At 38.4% G+C, this 18,508-nt stretch overlaps 1 protein-coding gene across 1 annotated transcript in view; it reads right to left on the reverse strand.

Moving 5' to 3' along the window:
• ndl (serine protease nudel) overlaps positions 1-18,508 on the reverse strand; it is a 437,329-nt gene that overhangs the window by 296,894 nt on the left and 121,927 nt on the right. The window contains exon 6 of the mRNA XM_067138020.2: positions 1,590-1,750. Coding sequence (XP_066994121.2) covers positions 1,590-1,750 — 161 coding nt within the window. The remainder of the gene's footprint in view (positions 1-1,589; positions 1,751-18,508) is intronic.

The following is an 18,508-nucleotide window of genomic DNA, read 5'->3' on the forward strand; positions in this document are numbered from 1 at the left end:
AACCACACCAAACAGTCACATGAGCTGAATGCATTGGTTGTTCCTGCACAACGTTTGGAGTAGTCGAACCCCATATGCAACAGTTCTGTGAATTTACTGCATCCTCCCGAGTAAAATGCACTTCATCAGTCCACAGTCCACATGTTGTCAAGAGCCAAGTCACGGCGTTATGCAAAATCTTGGGGTTTCAGTTTGTGAACAGTATGAAGTTTGTAGGGATACCAGTGTAACATGCGCTGCAAAATCTTGTGAACTGTTGACCAGGGCAGCAACAATTCACGTGACACAGCTCAAGCACTGGTTACAGAATTGGAAGAATGTGCTGCATGGTCTGCTATAGCTACAACAACTTCATCAACAACATCCATGGGGATGGGCCGTCATCCTCTCCCTGGTGCGACACCTAATTCACCTGTTTCCTCAAATTTCTTAATCATTTTCTTCAGCCCATTACTTGTTATGGGACCTCTTCTCTGTTGTTTCTGTCGGTGATATTCCCGCATTGTAGCATTGCTGTTGCTGCCATTCTGAAGAAACAACTTCACTAGTAGAGCACAGTCTCTCTTCCCAATAGGCATTTACATTTCATACAGAAAACGAAGATTCCCTTCACAAAAGGAATCAACATGCATCATCAAGCAACAACCTAGGAACTGAAACAACGCAATTCTATCGGAAGAACATTTTGACATCAGAGTTATGGAAACTTGCCCATTCTGACCGCTTACAGTGCCGTATTTTCACCTGGTGGCAAGCTGCCTCTGTGAATCCGTGGTAGAGTGTCGGCCTCCGAATCCCAAGATAGCGGGTTCAAACCCGGCAGAGGTAGTCGGATTTTTGAAGGGCGGAAAAAAGTCCATTCGACATTCCATGTCGTACGATGTCGGCATATAAAAGATCTCTGGTGATACATTTGGTATCTACCCGACAAAATTAATTAAATCTCAGCCATAGATGCCCAAGAGAGATCCGGTTTACTCTGTCCGCCATCTAGCGGACCTAGAGTAAAACGGAACGTCGAAATTGATGAGCAGACAGCCAGATGGTGTCAAATCGAAATGTCTGCACATGGTAGCTGAGGCCATACAATTATTATTATTATTATTATTATTATTATTATTATTATTATTATTATTATTATTATTATTATTATTATTATTATTATTATTATTATTATCATCATCATCTGGTGGCAAAACTTGGAACTAATAATTTTTGTGGCATAATTCGCAAGCACATTGCTTGGTTAGCATATCTGCAAAAATTTCAGACTCCTACAATCATTACAGCCTGTACTGTACCACGCTGTACACCGTAACTTTAATTGTGGACACCCGGGTATGGTATACAATCAAAAAGTAGAAGCTCATAACCAAAAGAGTGAAATTAAATTTAAATCAAAATAACCACTGGTTGTACAAATCTGCAACTTGATCAAAATCCTGCACAGGTGTTATGTGTTTTCCTGAAGTCGTGGCTCAGATGGAAGTACTGGTTAGATGCAAGAAAAGTTAACAGAAGGAAGAAAATCAGTGTTAGAAATGTTAGAACTCATGCAAAACTAGTGATTTATTCAGAAAGAAACTTACCTTATGTTGTGCCACAGTGTCACCTAGTAGAGAACAGTCTATTTCATCCTTGCCATTTGGACAGTCATGAATGTCGTCACAGCGTTTGGAAAGAGGAACACAGGTCACGTGACGATTATGCTTGCCCCATGTATCACAACTGAATGAAACTTCACTGCAACCTGAATAGTGGGAAGTATATAACTATAAATGCTACACCATCAAAGTATATCATAGCTAGTTATAACACTAATTAATATGGATCTTTCTTTTTGATTTTGAAACTTTTTAAATATTTTATTGCTTCTAATTTCAGAAAGTAAAGAAAATCACCCTGAATGTATTTTAAGTAAAAATTTGTAAGGATTTAAAACATGCACTTATCCAGTAAATTACAATCAATGAAATATTTGATTAATGATGCAAATTGAACTTAGATCTTTCCCTTTGTGACTACTGCTCTAACCCATTAAGCTATCTTCTCCCTCTCTGCTATCTCTGCTGACCTTGATATTCCTATGTTATAAAAATCCCAAGCACATAAGCTATCTGGATTTAAGCTAGATACATTACATGATCTCATGAACAATTTCCTGCTATTTTTCTCCATTATTTCCATAATTACTGAGGTGTCTGCTTAATACTTCTTATTTTAACAGGTAATAACAAATAGGATATAATCAGATATATCTGAATTTTGGAAACATAAATGGCATGCATTCACTGCGAGTACCCATACATGATCAAGACCATTGACAACTGAGAATGGAAATAAAAATTATCCGATGAAGGAACATGTTGCATCACATCAAATTCCATTCCATTTTAATGCTTAGAGTGTGAAAAATGGTCTAATTATATAATTGATCTGCCTAACATTATTCTCTTGTTACAAATCAATAACTGTATAGATTGTCTCTGGCCTTGTCTCCTAGGACCTAAAAGATCTCTGCAGGGATTTTGTCTGGTCCTGAAGTCTTTCTGTGTCTTGATCTCTTGAGAGCCATATCAAATTCTTCTCTGAGTATTGGTGGTCCTAGCTCATAAACTTCCACTTCGTCCTCACTTTCCAGGACATCTGAATCAATAATTCCTTAGTAGAGTTCTTCTGTATATGCCTTTCAAAGTTGCAATATTTCATTTTCTTCAGTTAGAGCTTAGCAATTCTTACTTTGTATGATGTTCCACACTTTCTTTCCTGTTCAAATTGTTTTTGTATCTTGGCATATGCACTCTTACTATTACCTTTCATCATATGTTCGTCTATGTCTTTGCACTTCTTTTTGTATTATATTATTCTAATAACATCAGAAGGAATGCTTTCCCACAGCTTACTTGCAATACGTCAAGCTGACTGGCATGTAATTATTGGCTTTATGTTTATTACCCTTTCCTTTATACACAGGGGCTACTATAGCAACTCTCCATTCATTTGGTATAGTTCCTTCATGCAATCAGTACAAAAATAAGTACTTCACATATGGTACTATATCCCCAGATATCTTATTAATTCCAGCTGCTTTTCTAGTTTTCAAGTTTTGTATCTTATTGTAAATGTTATCATAGGTAAATTTCAATACTTTGTTAATGTTAGTCTCCTCCCCTACCTGGACATTATCCTTGTAACCAACAATCTTTATATACTCCTGACTGAATACTTCTGCCTTCTGTAAATTCTCACATACACACTCCCCTTATTTATCATGTTATCCTTAGCTGACATCTTTGCTAGATCCAAATTCCTAGTAAGTCGTGAGTCTAATCTCCAGAACAGCTGAAGGGATTTTGAAATGGTTTTCATTTCTGTATAGAACATTATAGAGGAGAGTTTAGGTGTATAAAACATTAATTCATAACAAAGGAGAAGCAAAGAGTGGCTGTATTAGTGAAGAATTTCACAATAATAACAGTCATACAAAGCATTATCGTGGCTTATGCTGCCTGACCCATCAATAATAGACCCAAGGTACCTAGGAATAACATTATACAAGCTATGTGGTAACACATGGGATTCTACAGCTTCCATCTTGAGATCATCATTGTCTTGTCTATTCTACAGCAAAATACTGTTCCCCTGTTTGGCTAAATAGTTACAGGCACAATGAAATCTACTCTAACCGTTTTGGCTGAGAGCCCTGTTGCATATTGTTCCACCTCACCTGCAAAGGAAATATGTTCTAGACAGGGAGTATAGGAAGATAACAGCCAATCCTGATCTGTTTATCCATTATTATTATTTTGTATGGCATGCAGAGGATACGGTTACAAATATGAAGGTAAAACTACATACAAGTAATAAATATCTAGTAATATTCACTCATGATCACTAAAAATCACAATTTAATGTCGAGGGAAGTAATCCACTTCACTGCATCAGCACTTGCATTCTGAAGGCTCCAAACTACTCTTAACTGAATCCCTCACTGGGTTGAAAAAGGACATTTTGAACAAGGCACAAGACACTTTTGGACTGCAGAACATACACAGCCAAAATGGAAGAATAGTTAATCATGTATCTGGCAAGAAGTTCCATGTGACCACACTCATGGAATTACAATCATTAAAGAGGCAATATGGTGAAAGCAACATGTGAATGATGTGCACTCTATGTAGTTTTTTTATGTGTATATATATATATATATTTTTCTTAAATATGATATATATATATATATCAGCTGGTTACTTATGTACGAGGAAATTTTTTTACATTTCTTTAGAATGCCTGAGTTAAGAAGTGCTATTGAAAGTCCTTGCTCACTCCCTCCCTCACCCCTCAGCACTCTTCAGTAGGCCAGAACCCCCTCACTCTCCCTTCACAGCCCTGTCACCAGAACATACATCTGGAAGGACACGGCTTGCCTCCCAATGTTTCTCAGCACTTTCTTCCTCCTATTCTACCCAAACCATTTTTGAGAAGGAACTCAAGTCATTTAAACATACCCTGTTGTGTGCGCATGTCAACAGCCAATCCATCGTTGCTCAACTTGACGAACTGAAGACGATATTTGAAGACAGTCCAATTCATATTGCTGATGTAAGCAAGAGTTGGCTCCGCAGTTCGATCCCCTCAAGCATGGTTGACATCTCAGGCTATGATATTCACAGGCATGATCAGATGAATAGATGAGGTGGTGGGGTTGCCCTATATTGTAAATCTATGCTCAAGAGTAGAGTTGCTCACATGTCTACTCCTGCTGTAAAAACTGCCCCCGAATATATGTTTTAGAGGTGTTTGTCAATTCCGTAAAAATACTTGTAGGTGTAGTATACAGTATAGGCCTCCTGACGCAGTGCAAGACTTCTGTGACTTAGAAGACAGCTTACTGAAAGTGCTACCATCATACGAGCACATGACTCTTTTTGGAGACCAACACAAATTTATTAATCCAGAACAAAGATGCCCTACGACTACAAAATATTTTTAAATCATATGACATGACTATATTGCCCCTCAAAGTCACTCGCCACATCCATACTTCCACCATTTCCACCGATACACTCATAGACCTAGTAATAACAAATAACCCCCAAAAAATCCTTCACGATGGTCAAGTATCTGTTCCCGACATATCTAAACATGATTTCATATACTTAGCATACTCTCTTCGTGTGCCTAAGCACCGACTGAAATATGTAATGTTTAGAGACTTTAAAGGCATGAATTTAATACAACTGAGACAAGATGCACAGGTCTGCCCCTGGTATGACATAATGATAACGAGCGATATTGATGAGAAAGTGGAAATATTTAATTCTTATTTACATGAATTGTACAACAAACACACACCAAAGCAGAATGTGGGAGTAACACATCCGCCCTGTCGTTGGCTGACTACTGATGTTAAGACTACAACGAAAGAACGAGACTCCGATGCTATAAACAGACTCAACTAGCCAACATACTGTACATGAGCAGTACCGTGTTCTTTGAAACTGAATTAAGCTTGTAATTACTGATAAGAAATTTTAATTCTTTCCAGCATTTAAACAAAAATATTAACACTGGTTCCACATGGTGACAACTTCGGTCGCTGGGTATTGGCAAACCACTTGCGAAACATACTGATTCCAAGGTGTCCCTTGATGAATTAAATACATATTTCTCCATGGAATGTCTCACTCCTGACTCACCGACAGTACAAAACACCATATATTAAGGCAACAATCTCTAGTCCATCCTGTATTTGAATTTCATATTGTTTCAGAACAGGAAGTAAGAAGGGAAGTTATGTCAATTAAATCTCATGCAACAGGAGCTGATGAAATTCCCATTTCATTCATGACCTACATAATTGACATAATATTGCCCATTATTATGCATTCTGCCTTACTTCAGGCAATAACCCAATTAAATGGAAAGATGCACTCATTGTGCCAGTCCCAAAAATCTCTCCTGCAAGCAATACATCTGACTACCGACCTGTCTGCATTCTCACAGCACTTTCTAAGGTTCTGGAGAAGATAATACATAAAAAAATAGTTAAATACTTGGAAAAACATTCTGTACTAGATCCCTTACAGTCTGGTTTTAAGAATGGACACAGTACTGCAACAACAGTTATCAAAATCACGGATGACATTAGACAGGCTGTGGATGAACGAAAACTGACTATACTTACACTTCTAGACTTCAGCAGTGCATTTGACACTGTAAATATACACATATTGTTAGCCAAGTTACAAAAACTTCACATGGCTAATTCTGCTATTCAGCTCTTGGGCTCATACCTCAAAAATAGACGACAGCGAGTTGTATCAAACATGACGACTACAGAATGGAGGACTAAGCTATCTGGTGTTCCCCCAGGGTCTAAACTTGGACCTCTTTTATTCTTAATCTATATTAATGACATTTCTTCTCATCTGAAAGGACTGCACCTATCACCTGATGATCCTGATGATCTTCAGATATGCTCACACTTTAAAGTCTCCAACATTGACAAAAGAGGTATTGGTATTGACAAAACAATCCACCAAATTAATTTGACTTTAAATTCAATTAACTCATATGCAAAAGAGAACTGCCTTCGTATTAATTAACCTAAAGAAAATACAAGCAATCATAATAGGACAATCTAGGCTTTTAAATATGCTAAACATCACACAACAGCCTACTCTCACACTCTGTGGTGAAGCTATACCTTTTCAAAAGTCTGTAATAAACCTAGGTAGTGTCATGAATGTCACATTAAACTGGAATGACCATATAACAGCCAACGGCCGTAGCCATGTTGAAACACCGGATCCCGTGAGATCTCCAAAGTTAAGCAACATTGGGCGTGGTCGAGAAGTGGATGGGTTGCCACACGCTGCTGGTGGGGGATAAGGGAATGGAGGAGCGGAAAGGAACTGGCCACACTATCGCACGTAAACTCTGGCTCAGGCACACCTCTGCGGAGGTTCGGACTTTCCTTCGGGCAGAGTACACCCTTACCTTATCTTATCATATAACAAATGTCTGCAGAAAGGTATATGCATCTCTCCACCCCGTAAAAATGAAACAATCCATTTAGCATGAAAATAAAACTTATTGAAACTCTCATTTTTCCAATAATTTATTACAGTGATATCGTATTAACTGATGGAACTGTAGAACAAACTATGAAACTTCTAAGTGCAATGAACTCTTGCATACAATTTATATTTTCTTTGAACTTTAGGACAGATATTTCCCCTTACTATGAGAAGCTATCCTGGCTGAAAATTGACCAATTAAGAAATCTAAACACTGTGACACTAATTTTTCAACTTCTGAATGAATCTACACCTGAATACCTATCCTCACATTTTAAATTCCTCTCATCTATCCATGGTCACAATACCTCAACTTCTACCTTTATGATACCAGTTTATAACTCATCTGTCTACAGCCACTCTTTCCAAGTGTCAGGGGCAAGGCAATGGAATGCTCTCCCTATCAGTACAGTATACGTAATAGCACTTCAAAAGTCTCATTTAAATGGTCTTGTCGAGATTTCCTCTGCAGACGTGATCAGCTTGTATGAATGTTAGTGTATATGAGTGCAAGTATGATTTAGAATTAGGTGATGTAGATAGATAATATTATAATTATTTTTTTTTATGATTAATAAGTTACAATATTACTCCATTAATTTAGGTAGTTTCTAGAGACTGTTAACAATGTTAATTTTCCAAATTATGTGACTATTTACTGTATGTTGTGGTTAAGTGTAAGAGAGGGCCGTGAACCCTAACTTCACCACATATAAAGGCATAAAATAAATAAGTATCCTCCATTTGAAGGACTGTAATGGGCATTCCGTCACAATATGATGAATTGTCTGCACTGCCTCACCACAGACACACTGAGGGCTAGGAGTTTACCCCCCCACTTGTGTAGCCAGAAGTTACATCTTCCATGGCCGGTCCGCACTGTGGTCAGAGACATCCATATCCTTCTTGTGAGATCGAAACCAGGAGGTTTCCTTTAGGGATCGGTGATCAATCCTAGCTGATCAAGGTTTGATGTAGTCCATTCTTTCCGCCAAGTTTCATCCATGTTGTAATTTGATTCAATCAACTTCTTGCCTTGTTGCCACGAGGGATGTCAAGATTTTAATCTCCCTTGCTTCTGGGGATAGCAGTCCTGATGTATGGGTAAGAAATAATTTGCAGTATGTTTTAATTCTTTTTTATAGCTGGTAGCCTTCTAAGGTGTGGAGGATGAATGTTGGATAACACTGGTAGCCACTTGAGTGGTGTGGATTTGAGAGTGCCTGATATTGTCCTCATTGTATCATTTAACTGGACATCAACTTTTCCTACATGTGCACTATTAATCCACATGGGACTACAATATTCAGCAACTGAGTATACTAAGGCGAGAGCAGTTGTATGAAGAACAGTCGCAGTTGCTCCCCAACTTTTTTATCCATGAACAAGAACATACTGCAAACACTGAAGTAAACAGGCTCTATTTTAGACATCCTCGAATCAGGATGGCTAAGCTTTGACAGACACTAACTTCCACATAAATCTAGCCTGGAAGCAAGAATTAATTAACAGCTCTTCAATGCAACAGCATGGTTTGCTCAGAGGCAGTACTCTGAATATCTATTAAATTTCTTCATTCTAGTCCTTTCTTTACAATACTGTACTTCTACAGTTCGACACTAATATTTTTATGTCATCCCTACTTGACTTCCAGATCCCTGTACCCCTATCACCATTTCCTAGTCCACCCACCTTTCCTTGAATATACCTTCCTATAACCCTTCTGAATAAACTTCCCAACTTATACGTACCACTGTGGTTCAAGTGAAGGCCATCGAAGCGCAGATCCCTATCCCCTACCCACCCATTAGGATCTATAAATCTCGCTCCCAGTTTCCCATATATCTACTCCATAGTCTCATTTAAATCCCCAATTACATTCCAGTCAGTATCCCTCCTACACAGTATTCTACTGATAATAATCTCCACTTCCGGGCCGAGTGGCTCAGACAATTGAGGCGCTGGCCTTCTGACTCCAACTTGGCAGGTTCAATCGCGGCTCAATACGGTGGTATTTGAAGGTGCTCAATTATGTCAGCCTCACATCGGTAGATTTATGGCACGTAAAAGAACTCCCATGGGACAAAATTCTGGCACCTCGGCATCTCCGAAAAACGTAAAAGAGTAGTTAGTGGGACATAAAGCAAATAACATTATTAAACTTCACCCATGGTGCATTTACTAGATCCCACACATCCCCGACTATGTTGGTATTTATGCCTGCTTGCCTTTACCACCTTCTCCTTTCCCTCTTCCTTCTCTTCTACTTTCCTCAACATCTGCCTTAACCTAACTCCTGGATAACACTCTACCCTAGTTCCCTTTCCTCCACACACTTTCCTCACATGTCTAAAATGGAAACATCTATGACCACAGCCTCAACCCTATCCACTTCATTTGATCCCCTTCCCTCCTGGTCACCCCTATCTTTCCTGAAAGCTACAGAAGCTATTCCCTCCTCTCTTTACTCCCTCCCATGATCCTTTTCATATCCTCTACTCTACTTTTCATTTCCCTTTCCTACCTTTTCCTTTCCTCCTACTTGCACACTCATTAGCAACAGTTTCCTGTTCCTCATCTTCCCTCTGTTATTCTACCTGCAGTGACTCATACCGATTTCTCACCGACACCAGTTTTGAATTCTGCTCCTGAATGGAGTCCTTACCCTGCAGTTTCATTCCCTTTAAAACATTAGACCACCTATCTTCTATAATTCCCCCCTTTCCTTCCCATCCCTCTTGTGCACCTACCATATCTTGTACATTATTTGAGGAATGCCTACCTTCCTTCCTGTCCTCTGAGAGAATCTTAATTATCTCCCTCAAACTTTCCAACTTCTACCTCATACCCTTAATGTCTGGGCACATTCACAGTTCCTACACATTTATTCCTTAGCCATTCTTTATGGAATAATGAAAAAAATTAAAAAATGAAATAACTAAATTTGTGCAAAAAAAAAAAAAATCAAGGAAAGAAATATTGTCTAGAATAGTACACATAGATCACATGACAATATGGTAATTAATGAACTAAGGACACTACAATACTAGTTAGTCACGTTATATTATTATATTTTTATCCTTCAACGCCCTAACAGAATTAAAACTGCCATTGATAGTTACTGAGGATCAAAAAGAATACATAAGAATTACACAATTCTAAACTGCAGTTAAGCCTATCCTAATTACAATAACAAAATTCTAGTATGAGCCAAGTTTCTAAAGAGATATTTCTCCTACTACACAACTATGGTATTTCACAATTATAAAATAGGCACTTTCTAATAAAATAACTACAGTCCCATAACTACAATAATTTTAGACTGCATTCAGGCATGTCCTAATTACAATAGATTATTACTACAGCAAAGAGAAATGAAAATTGCAATTAAAATTTGAAATTCGCATGAACTACTCAAGGATTACCAACAAAGCCAAATGCGTAGACATATATTATATTATATTATATTATATTATATTATATTATATTATATTATATTACTATTATAGTCTGATTGTTGAAAGCGATATAATACGTTACCACTGGCTTGCTTGGCCTATCATGAATTATGTTTGCGACAGAATAATTAAAGTTCAGTTAATGATGGAATAATGATGATATAATCCAGGTTTATGCTCCTCAAATAGGTTGTGAAATAGATGAAAAAGATTTCATCACTAAACTGGATGATGCTGTAACATCTAACAAGACTGTGATTATTGGAGACTTCAATGCTAGAGTTGGGAATGACAGAGGAGGATATGAAACAGTTACAGGAAACCATGGAGAAGATCACAGAAATTATGAAGGGGAGATGTTATTAGACTAGATGTGTCTGACAAGGAAACATCGGCAATGGTTAAGTAACCGATCACGATGAAACTTGGAAAACACATTGAGGTACTCGTAAAAATGATGTCAGCATCAATTTTGGGTGCCAACATTCATTAGGGCCTTAACCAAGGGGCCTAAAAGTTGCGACATTTCAAGTTCCGTGCAAACAGCGATGAATACCTGCTGGCCAATGCTTAGCCGGAACACTGTCTGCTTTGTGTCACACCTCTGCACCTCCTCCCCTAAACACCTCTGCACCTCCTCCTTGTTCGCCACAGCATGTTTCCCTTCTCCCCGCACCTGCCTGTCTGCTTAGCTACACTTTGGGTACTCTATCAGTCTTCCTCATATCTCTCCTTGTCCGACTCGTTGGCCGAATGGTCAGCGTCCTGGCCTTTGGTTCAGAAGGCCCCGGTTTGGTTCTCGGCTGGGTTGGGGATTTTAACCTTCATTGGTTAATTCCAATGGCCTGGGGGCTGGGTGTTTGTGCTGTCCCCAACATCCCTGCAACTCACACACCACACGTAATACTATCCTCCACCACAATAACACGCAGTTACCTACACATGGCAGATGCTGCCCACCCTCACCGGAGGGTCTGCCTTACAAGGGCTGCACTCAGCTAGAAATAGCCACACGAAATTATTATATCTCTCCTTTGTAATTTCCACATTCTATTGGTTTAAATTTTCTGAAATGTTTATGAAAACTTTTGCACTGGGCAAGTTGGCCATGCGGTTAGAGGCGCGCGGCTGTGAGCTTGCATCCGGGAGATAGTAGGTTCGAATCCCACTGTTGGCAGCCCTGAAGATGGTTTACCGCGGTTTCCCATTTTCACGCCAGGCAAATGCTGGGGCTGTACCTTAATTAAGGCCACGGCCGCTTCCTTCCAACTCCTAGGTCTTTCCTATCCCATCGTCGCCATAAGACCTATCTGTGCTGGTGCGACGTAAAGCAATTAGAAAAAAAAGCCTGTTGTTAATTGTGTTTTGTTTTGGTTTTCTTTTCACTATTTTTTAATGTTTTGAATAGACCAAAATTTGTTTTAGTTTACTATCAGTTACTGATGGGGAGTTTGCCTGATGTAATGTATACGGAGTCATTTATTGTGTTGCCTTGTAATTGTTTGTTGTTGTACCAGTTCGTACAGTAGCCATCTACATAGACCTTCGTCAGCTATGACGCAAAAGTACCAGTAAAGTAAGACTACAGGTCTGCCTGTGATTACTGTACATCTACTGCATATATAAATGCACATCTTTTTTTTATTTTTCAAGGTTTTTCTTATTACGTCAAACTTTACTACATTCCATGTCATACTCATATCAAAGTTGCCTATGCATTAAATTGATTTACATTCGACAACCATTACTGCAATTGAAATGTGTTGTATCTGCCACTGCAAAACATAAATAAATCATTCAGTACAAGCACAAATAAAAACATTCTACTTATAGGCCTATTCCTTATACCAGACTATGCAATACGGAAAATACCAGTAGTTTCAAACTCAGAGTTTATAATTATTGTTGTTGTTGTCAGCAATGTCATTTCGTTATGACACAACTGATAGTGTACACAAAATGGGTGGGAGGGGGGAGAGGACATAAAAAGAAGATCTGGACCTGTAACCAGGTTTTGATATCCCGAGGTACCAAATCTCATTTCATTCATTGAGATCCTCTACCCGGGCATGTAATTTCTTTAAATAAGAAGGTATTTAACCTTGTTTAAAGGTGGGAGATTTATTTAGTGGTGGGTGATTTTAATTAATTCCATATATATTTCCACTCTAAAGGACACTACCGACAGCTTTAATTCATTTTAGAAGTAAATAATATTTTAAGCGTAGGTAGGACGCGGTACCCCATCCCACGTTTGACCCTGCCCAGTGGTACTTAACTCGGAGTGACAACTCACCGGAATTAGCAGGAATGAAAATAGAACATTTGAATAAAATATGGGTATATTAGTTTAGGTTTTCTATTATCATTATGTGTGAAATGGAACGTTATTTAAAGGATTTCAATAATTATAATACAAAAAGAAGCAAAGTATAGAGCCGGTCCGTTCAACAGCTAAGCAGCCGACAAGCGCGGGAAGAAGGGAAACGTGCGGTTGGAGTGGGGATGGGAGGAGGTGCAGAGGTGTGTCTCCAGGCAGGCAGTGTGCCGGCTTAGCATTGGCCAGCGGGTATTCATCGCTGATCGCACGGAACTTGAAATGTCGCAACTTTTAGGCCCCTTAGTTAATGCCCTAATGAATGTTGGCACCCAAAATTGATGCTGACATCTTTTTTACGTGTACTTCAATGTGTTTTCCAAGTTTCATCACGATCGGCGACTTAACCATTGGCGATGTTCCCTTGTGAGAAATAAAGGGATCATTGGTAATGGATGGTAAAGAAAAGATATAGTCACAAGTTTACCAGATACAGTTGGAACTTGCAACAGAAATCCATAACTGATTATATAATAATAACAACGGAAGAAATAAGAAGATGCTTGACGAACGTGAAAGTGATACCAAGCATTAATCTTGACGGTGACCACAGACTATTGGTGGGGACATGGATGAAATTCAGAAGGGGTAAATATGGAGGGGAAAAAAAGGCAAAAATCAAATGCTGGAAAGATGAGAGGAAGGATGTTGAAGAAGAATGGAAAAGGTTCAAACAGGATTTAGTGAAAGCAGCAGAAGAAACCTGTGGAAGGACATCAACAAAAGTCAAACATAAAGAAACTCCATGGTGGAATGAGAGAATTGCAGATGCAGTCAAGAAGAAGAAGAATGCGTGGAGAGAATGGTTCAGAAACAGAACGGAACATAATAGAGACAAATGGAAATGACTAAGCAGAGCAGCAAGGAAAATGATAGCATTGGCTAAAACGACGTCCTGGGAAAAGTTTACAAAAGAGATAGAAGAGAATTATAAGAATGACAAGAAAATATTATACCGTATATTAGGTAACAGAAGGAAGCAAAAAGAAAATACATCAAAAGTCATTAACAAAGATGGAAAACCTGTGTGGGAAGAAAAAGAAGTTTTGAAAGTATGGAAAAAATACTTCCAAACTCTATATGAAGGACAAAATGAAACAAATGAACCCAAGGAAGTAGATCAAGATAAAATAAATATCACCATTACAATGGAAGGGACGAATAAACATTCAGATGAAATAGGAAGAGAAGATCTACAAATGTCAGGTGTAGAAAAAGCTGCATTAGAAATGAAAAATGGCAAAACTCCTGGAATAGATGACATCACAGTGGAAACAATTAAAGCTGCAAGACCTATTGGAATGCAGTGACTGTATAGGATAATGAAGATAGTATGGACTGACGGAGAGATTCCTGATGATTGGACAAGGGCAATTATTGTACCTTTTTTAAAAAAAATGTAATATGGCACTTTGTGAGAACTACAGAGGAATAGCATTACTGTGTCATTGTATGAAGATTTATGAAAAGATAATCTTACAAAAAATCAACAACAAGCTAGATTCACAATTAAGAGAAGAACAACAAGGACTTAGACCTGTAAGATCAACTATAGATGCCATATTTACAGCTAGACAAATTATAGAAAAGAAATGGGAATTTGGGAAAGAAATCACAGTTGCAATCATAGATATACAAAAGGCTTATGACACGGTTAGAAGAGAAGAGATATGGCAAGGGCTGAATAGAATGGAACTGTCAAGAGAAATGCAACTCAGATTAGAAACATGTATAACAAATGTCTAATGTAAGGTAAGGTAAGGTAAGGTAAGGTAAGGTAAGGGTGTACTCTGCCCGAAGGCAGGTCCGAACCTTTGCAGAGGTGTGCCTGAGCAGGAGTTTACGTACAGTAGGATGGCCAGATCCTTTCTGCCCCTTCATTCTCTTACCCCCCACCAACAATGCATGGCAACCCATCCAAATCTTGACCACGCCCAATGTATAAAAAATGTCTGAACTATGTTATAATACATGGAAAAATAATCAGAATGGTTTAGAACAGACAGAGGAGTTCGACAAAGAAGTGTACTTTCACCAGTGCTCTTTAATATAGTGATGGACAACATCATGAGGAAAGTTTGCTAAGGGTCAACAGCAAATGATATGAAAGTCATAGCATACGAAGATGATGTAATGATATAGGAAGAAAATGAACAAAAATTGGAAGAACGACTAAATACCTGGCAGATAGCAATTGAAGAAGCAGGCATGGAAATAAGTTTAACGAAAAGTGAGGTAATGGGAATCAGTAGAGAAAACAAACAAATGAAGGACGTTAGGTGTAATGGATAAATTCTTAAAGAAGTATATGCTTTTATATACCTAGGAAGTAAGCTAACTGGGAAAGGAAACATCACAGAAGAAATTTCAGAGAGGATATAAAATTGCTCAAAATTTTATTACTGTGTATCAGACATAATTAGAAAATGTAAAGTACCTACCAAAGCAAAAATCATGATATATAAATCATATTTTGCCAATACTGACCTATGGATCAGAATGTTGGACTTGGACATCTGGACGTCACCAAAAATTGCTTTATACACCTTGATCAGTTTTTTAATCCTAATTTAAACTCAAATGAACTTTCCGAGAAATCCAATATTCTTTAAGACTTTCTTATTACGGCTCTTAAACATGTTAAGTTTACGAGAAAGCGTTCGATCTTCTATGCATTACATAACTCCCTACCTTGCTACACGCTCCCACCACATAGCCCTCCAAACCCATCCCCAACACCTCCCCCATAGGCGTTTCCTCTCCAAGCCCCTCCCTTCCCATCCTCTCCTCCCCCAACCACCTTTACCCGTAAACCTGCTTCAGTTGTCAACTCCTCCTTCCCGGCATGCTGCAGCAAGGTGAGTCTCCATCCTTTGATACTCTATATCCATGCTTCATTTGACTTGCCCCCTACAGAACTCCACACTCAAATCAGCCCTCTGTTTTCTTTAGGTTTTACGTTCCGCTTAAATCGAGGAACCGCGGTCCTACACAATACAATAGGACCTACATGTGCATTCTAATGCCCTAAGAAGACCATGCTACCAGCAGTGACCAGACTATTCCTCAGTGTCGTATTATGAATAAAATTTTAACGTGTTCACAAATATATATATATATATATATATATACTAGCTGATGTACCCGTGCTTCGCTACGGGATTCTCAGAAAGACTGACTTTGTGGTTTTCCTAACCTGAAATCAACATAGGTCATTACAAAAACGTAAGTATGAATGTAGCGATTAAAAGCAATGCTATCATACACAATACTCGATCAAATGGAAAGCCGAGCGTTTTATCACTTTTAACGAACAGTGCTGCGGTTAGATTGTGGTGCCAATCTAATAGTCCAAAGTTCCAGAGCTGGGATGACCTGGCCGCAGATTGCCATGAACACTCATCTACCAGTATTCCGCTAAATATGCACACTGTTCATTCCAATCAGTGCCTCAGAGTAGGGATTGAATAGCCCGAATGATATGATAATCCAGTGTGTTACGTACCAGTAGTATCAGAAAATTTATAAACCAGGGGAATGGCATGCTAAAGAAGAAAGTTATCTAACTCTCCAGCTACTTCCCATCAACATTCAGACAGGCTGTTACACTCTGTGCGACTGGGCGAGTTGACCGTGTGGTTAGCGGTGCGCAGCTGTGAGCTTGCATCCGAGAGATAGTGGATTCGAACCCCATTGTCGGCAGCGCTGAAGATGGTGCTCCGTGGTTTCCCACTTTCACACCAGTCAAATGCTGGGCCTGTACCTTAATTAAGGCCTAAGGCACTCCTAGCCCTTTCCTATCCCATGATCGCCATAAAACCTAATTATGTTGGTGCAACGTAAATCAAATAAAAAATACTCTGTACGCAGCAGTAATCCTGTCTACCGAAGATGAGGGGCAACAAAAGACACAAAGCACATCACGACAAACAATGGTCAATGTAATGTTATTGTTGATCAATGTTATGAGCTTTCTATATTGTAGGCCTTCACATTTAGTTTTCTTTTGACTATGTGATTTGTAAAATATTTTATACCATAAACTGTAGTTTCTTATTCTCCGACTTTACATACCGATTTTCATTAAATACTGTTTACCCATTTTCTCGTTACTCGGCGCTGATATGGACTTAATAACAAAAATCCAAATTCATGAATATCTTTGTGATCATACCAGTACGGTAACAATGTATAAGACATGAATAATAGGAAAATTAATACTATATAACCTTAGTTATGTAGCATTCATCGATTACACCTCTAATAAGAAATATCTGAGAATTACATTTTAGGCCTTCCCCTAAACTACCATTTCACTCAGCATGAATAAAATAATTTACAGCTTAGACTATAGCGACTTATTTCCTGACTTTGCATACCGATTTTCATCAAGATAGGACTATTATTAACAACAATATTTGAGAATTAAATTTTAGGCCTTCCCCTAAACTACCATTTTTCTCAGCGTGAATACAATTATTGATAGCTTAGATTGTAGCAACGTATTCCTCAACTTTGCATACCCATTTTCTTTAAAATATGACCACTAATAACATAAATAGTTGAGAATTCAATTTAAGGCCTTCCCCTAAACTACCATTTCACTCAGCATGAGTAAAATGATTTATAGCCTAGATTGTAGAGGCTCATCCCCCGACTTCACATACCGTTTTTCATTAGACCACTAATAACATAAATAGTTGAGAATTCAATTTTAGGCCTTCCCCTAAACTACCATTTCACTCAGCGTGAGCAAAATGATTTATAGCCTAGATTGTAGAGGCTCATCCCCCGACTTCACAAACCGATTTTCATTAAATTCTCTTCAACCATTTTCTTGTGATGCGTGTACATACATACAGACAGACAGACAGACAGACAGACAGACAGACAGACAGACAGACAGACAGACAGACAGACAGACAGACAGACATTATGGAAAAGTAAAAAATGCATTTTCTTGTTACTATGGACATGACCGATACAGAAATACCATTATTTTCAAATTCTGAGCAATGTACAGACAAAACTCTTATTTTATAGATATATAGATATATATATATATCAAAGCCAAAAAAAATTCACAGTAAGTGCCTCAGGTCAAGATTAATACGCCGCTAATGCGTAGCTATTTTCAGACATATTACACAAACTATTTTATGTGACATTATATGAATTTTATCTAATCTGTGTGTCTTGTTGCTATATGCAATATCTATTCACTTGCTTGGTTTATATATGGCTGATGATGACATTGCATACGTGTCGAAACCGGTACCATTATAATTAAAATGTTGTAACATAACCTATGTGCAACAGTTATGTGTTGAAAAGGTGGATTCCATTATATTATATTGCTTTTGTGAAAAGAATGGGAAGAAAGATTACCAAGAAGAGCTCTGGAATGGACAGAATCTGGAAGAAGACCAACTGGAAGACCACGAACAAGATGGAGGGATCAAGTGGAGGATGACCTAAATCGGAGAGGAGTACAGTGGCAGAGAGTGATGAACGAGAGAATGTGGGGAAAAAAGAGAAGATTGGAAGAAGCTCTGTGAACAACCTGCATAAGCAGGAACGTGTCAGGAAGA

This window comes from Anabrus simplex, chromosome 1, assembly GCF_040414725.1.
Source record: "Anabrus simplex isolate iqAnaSimp1 chromosome 1, ASM4041472v1, whole genome shotgun sequence".
NCBI lineage: Eukaryota > Metazoa > Arthropoda > Insecta > Orthoptera > Tettigoniidae > Anabrus > Anabrus simplex.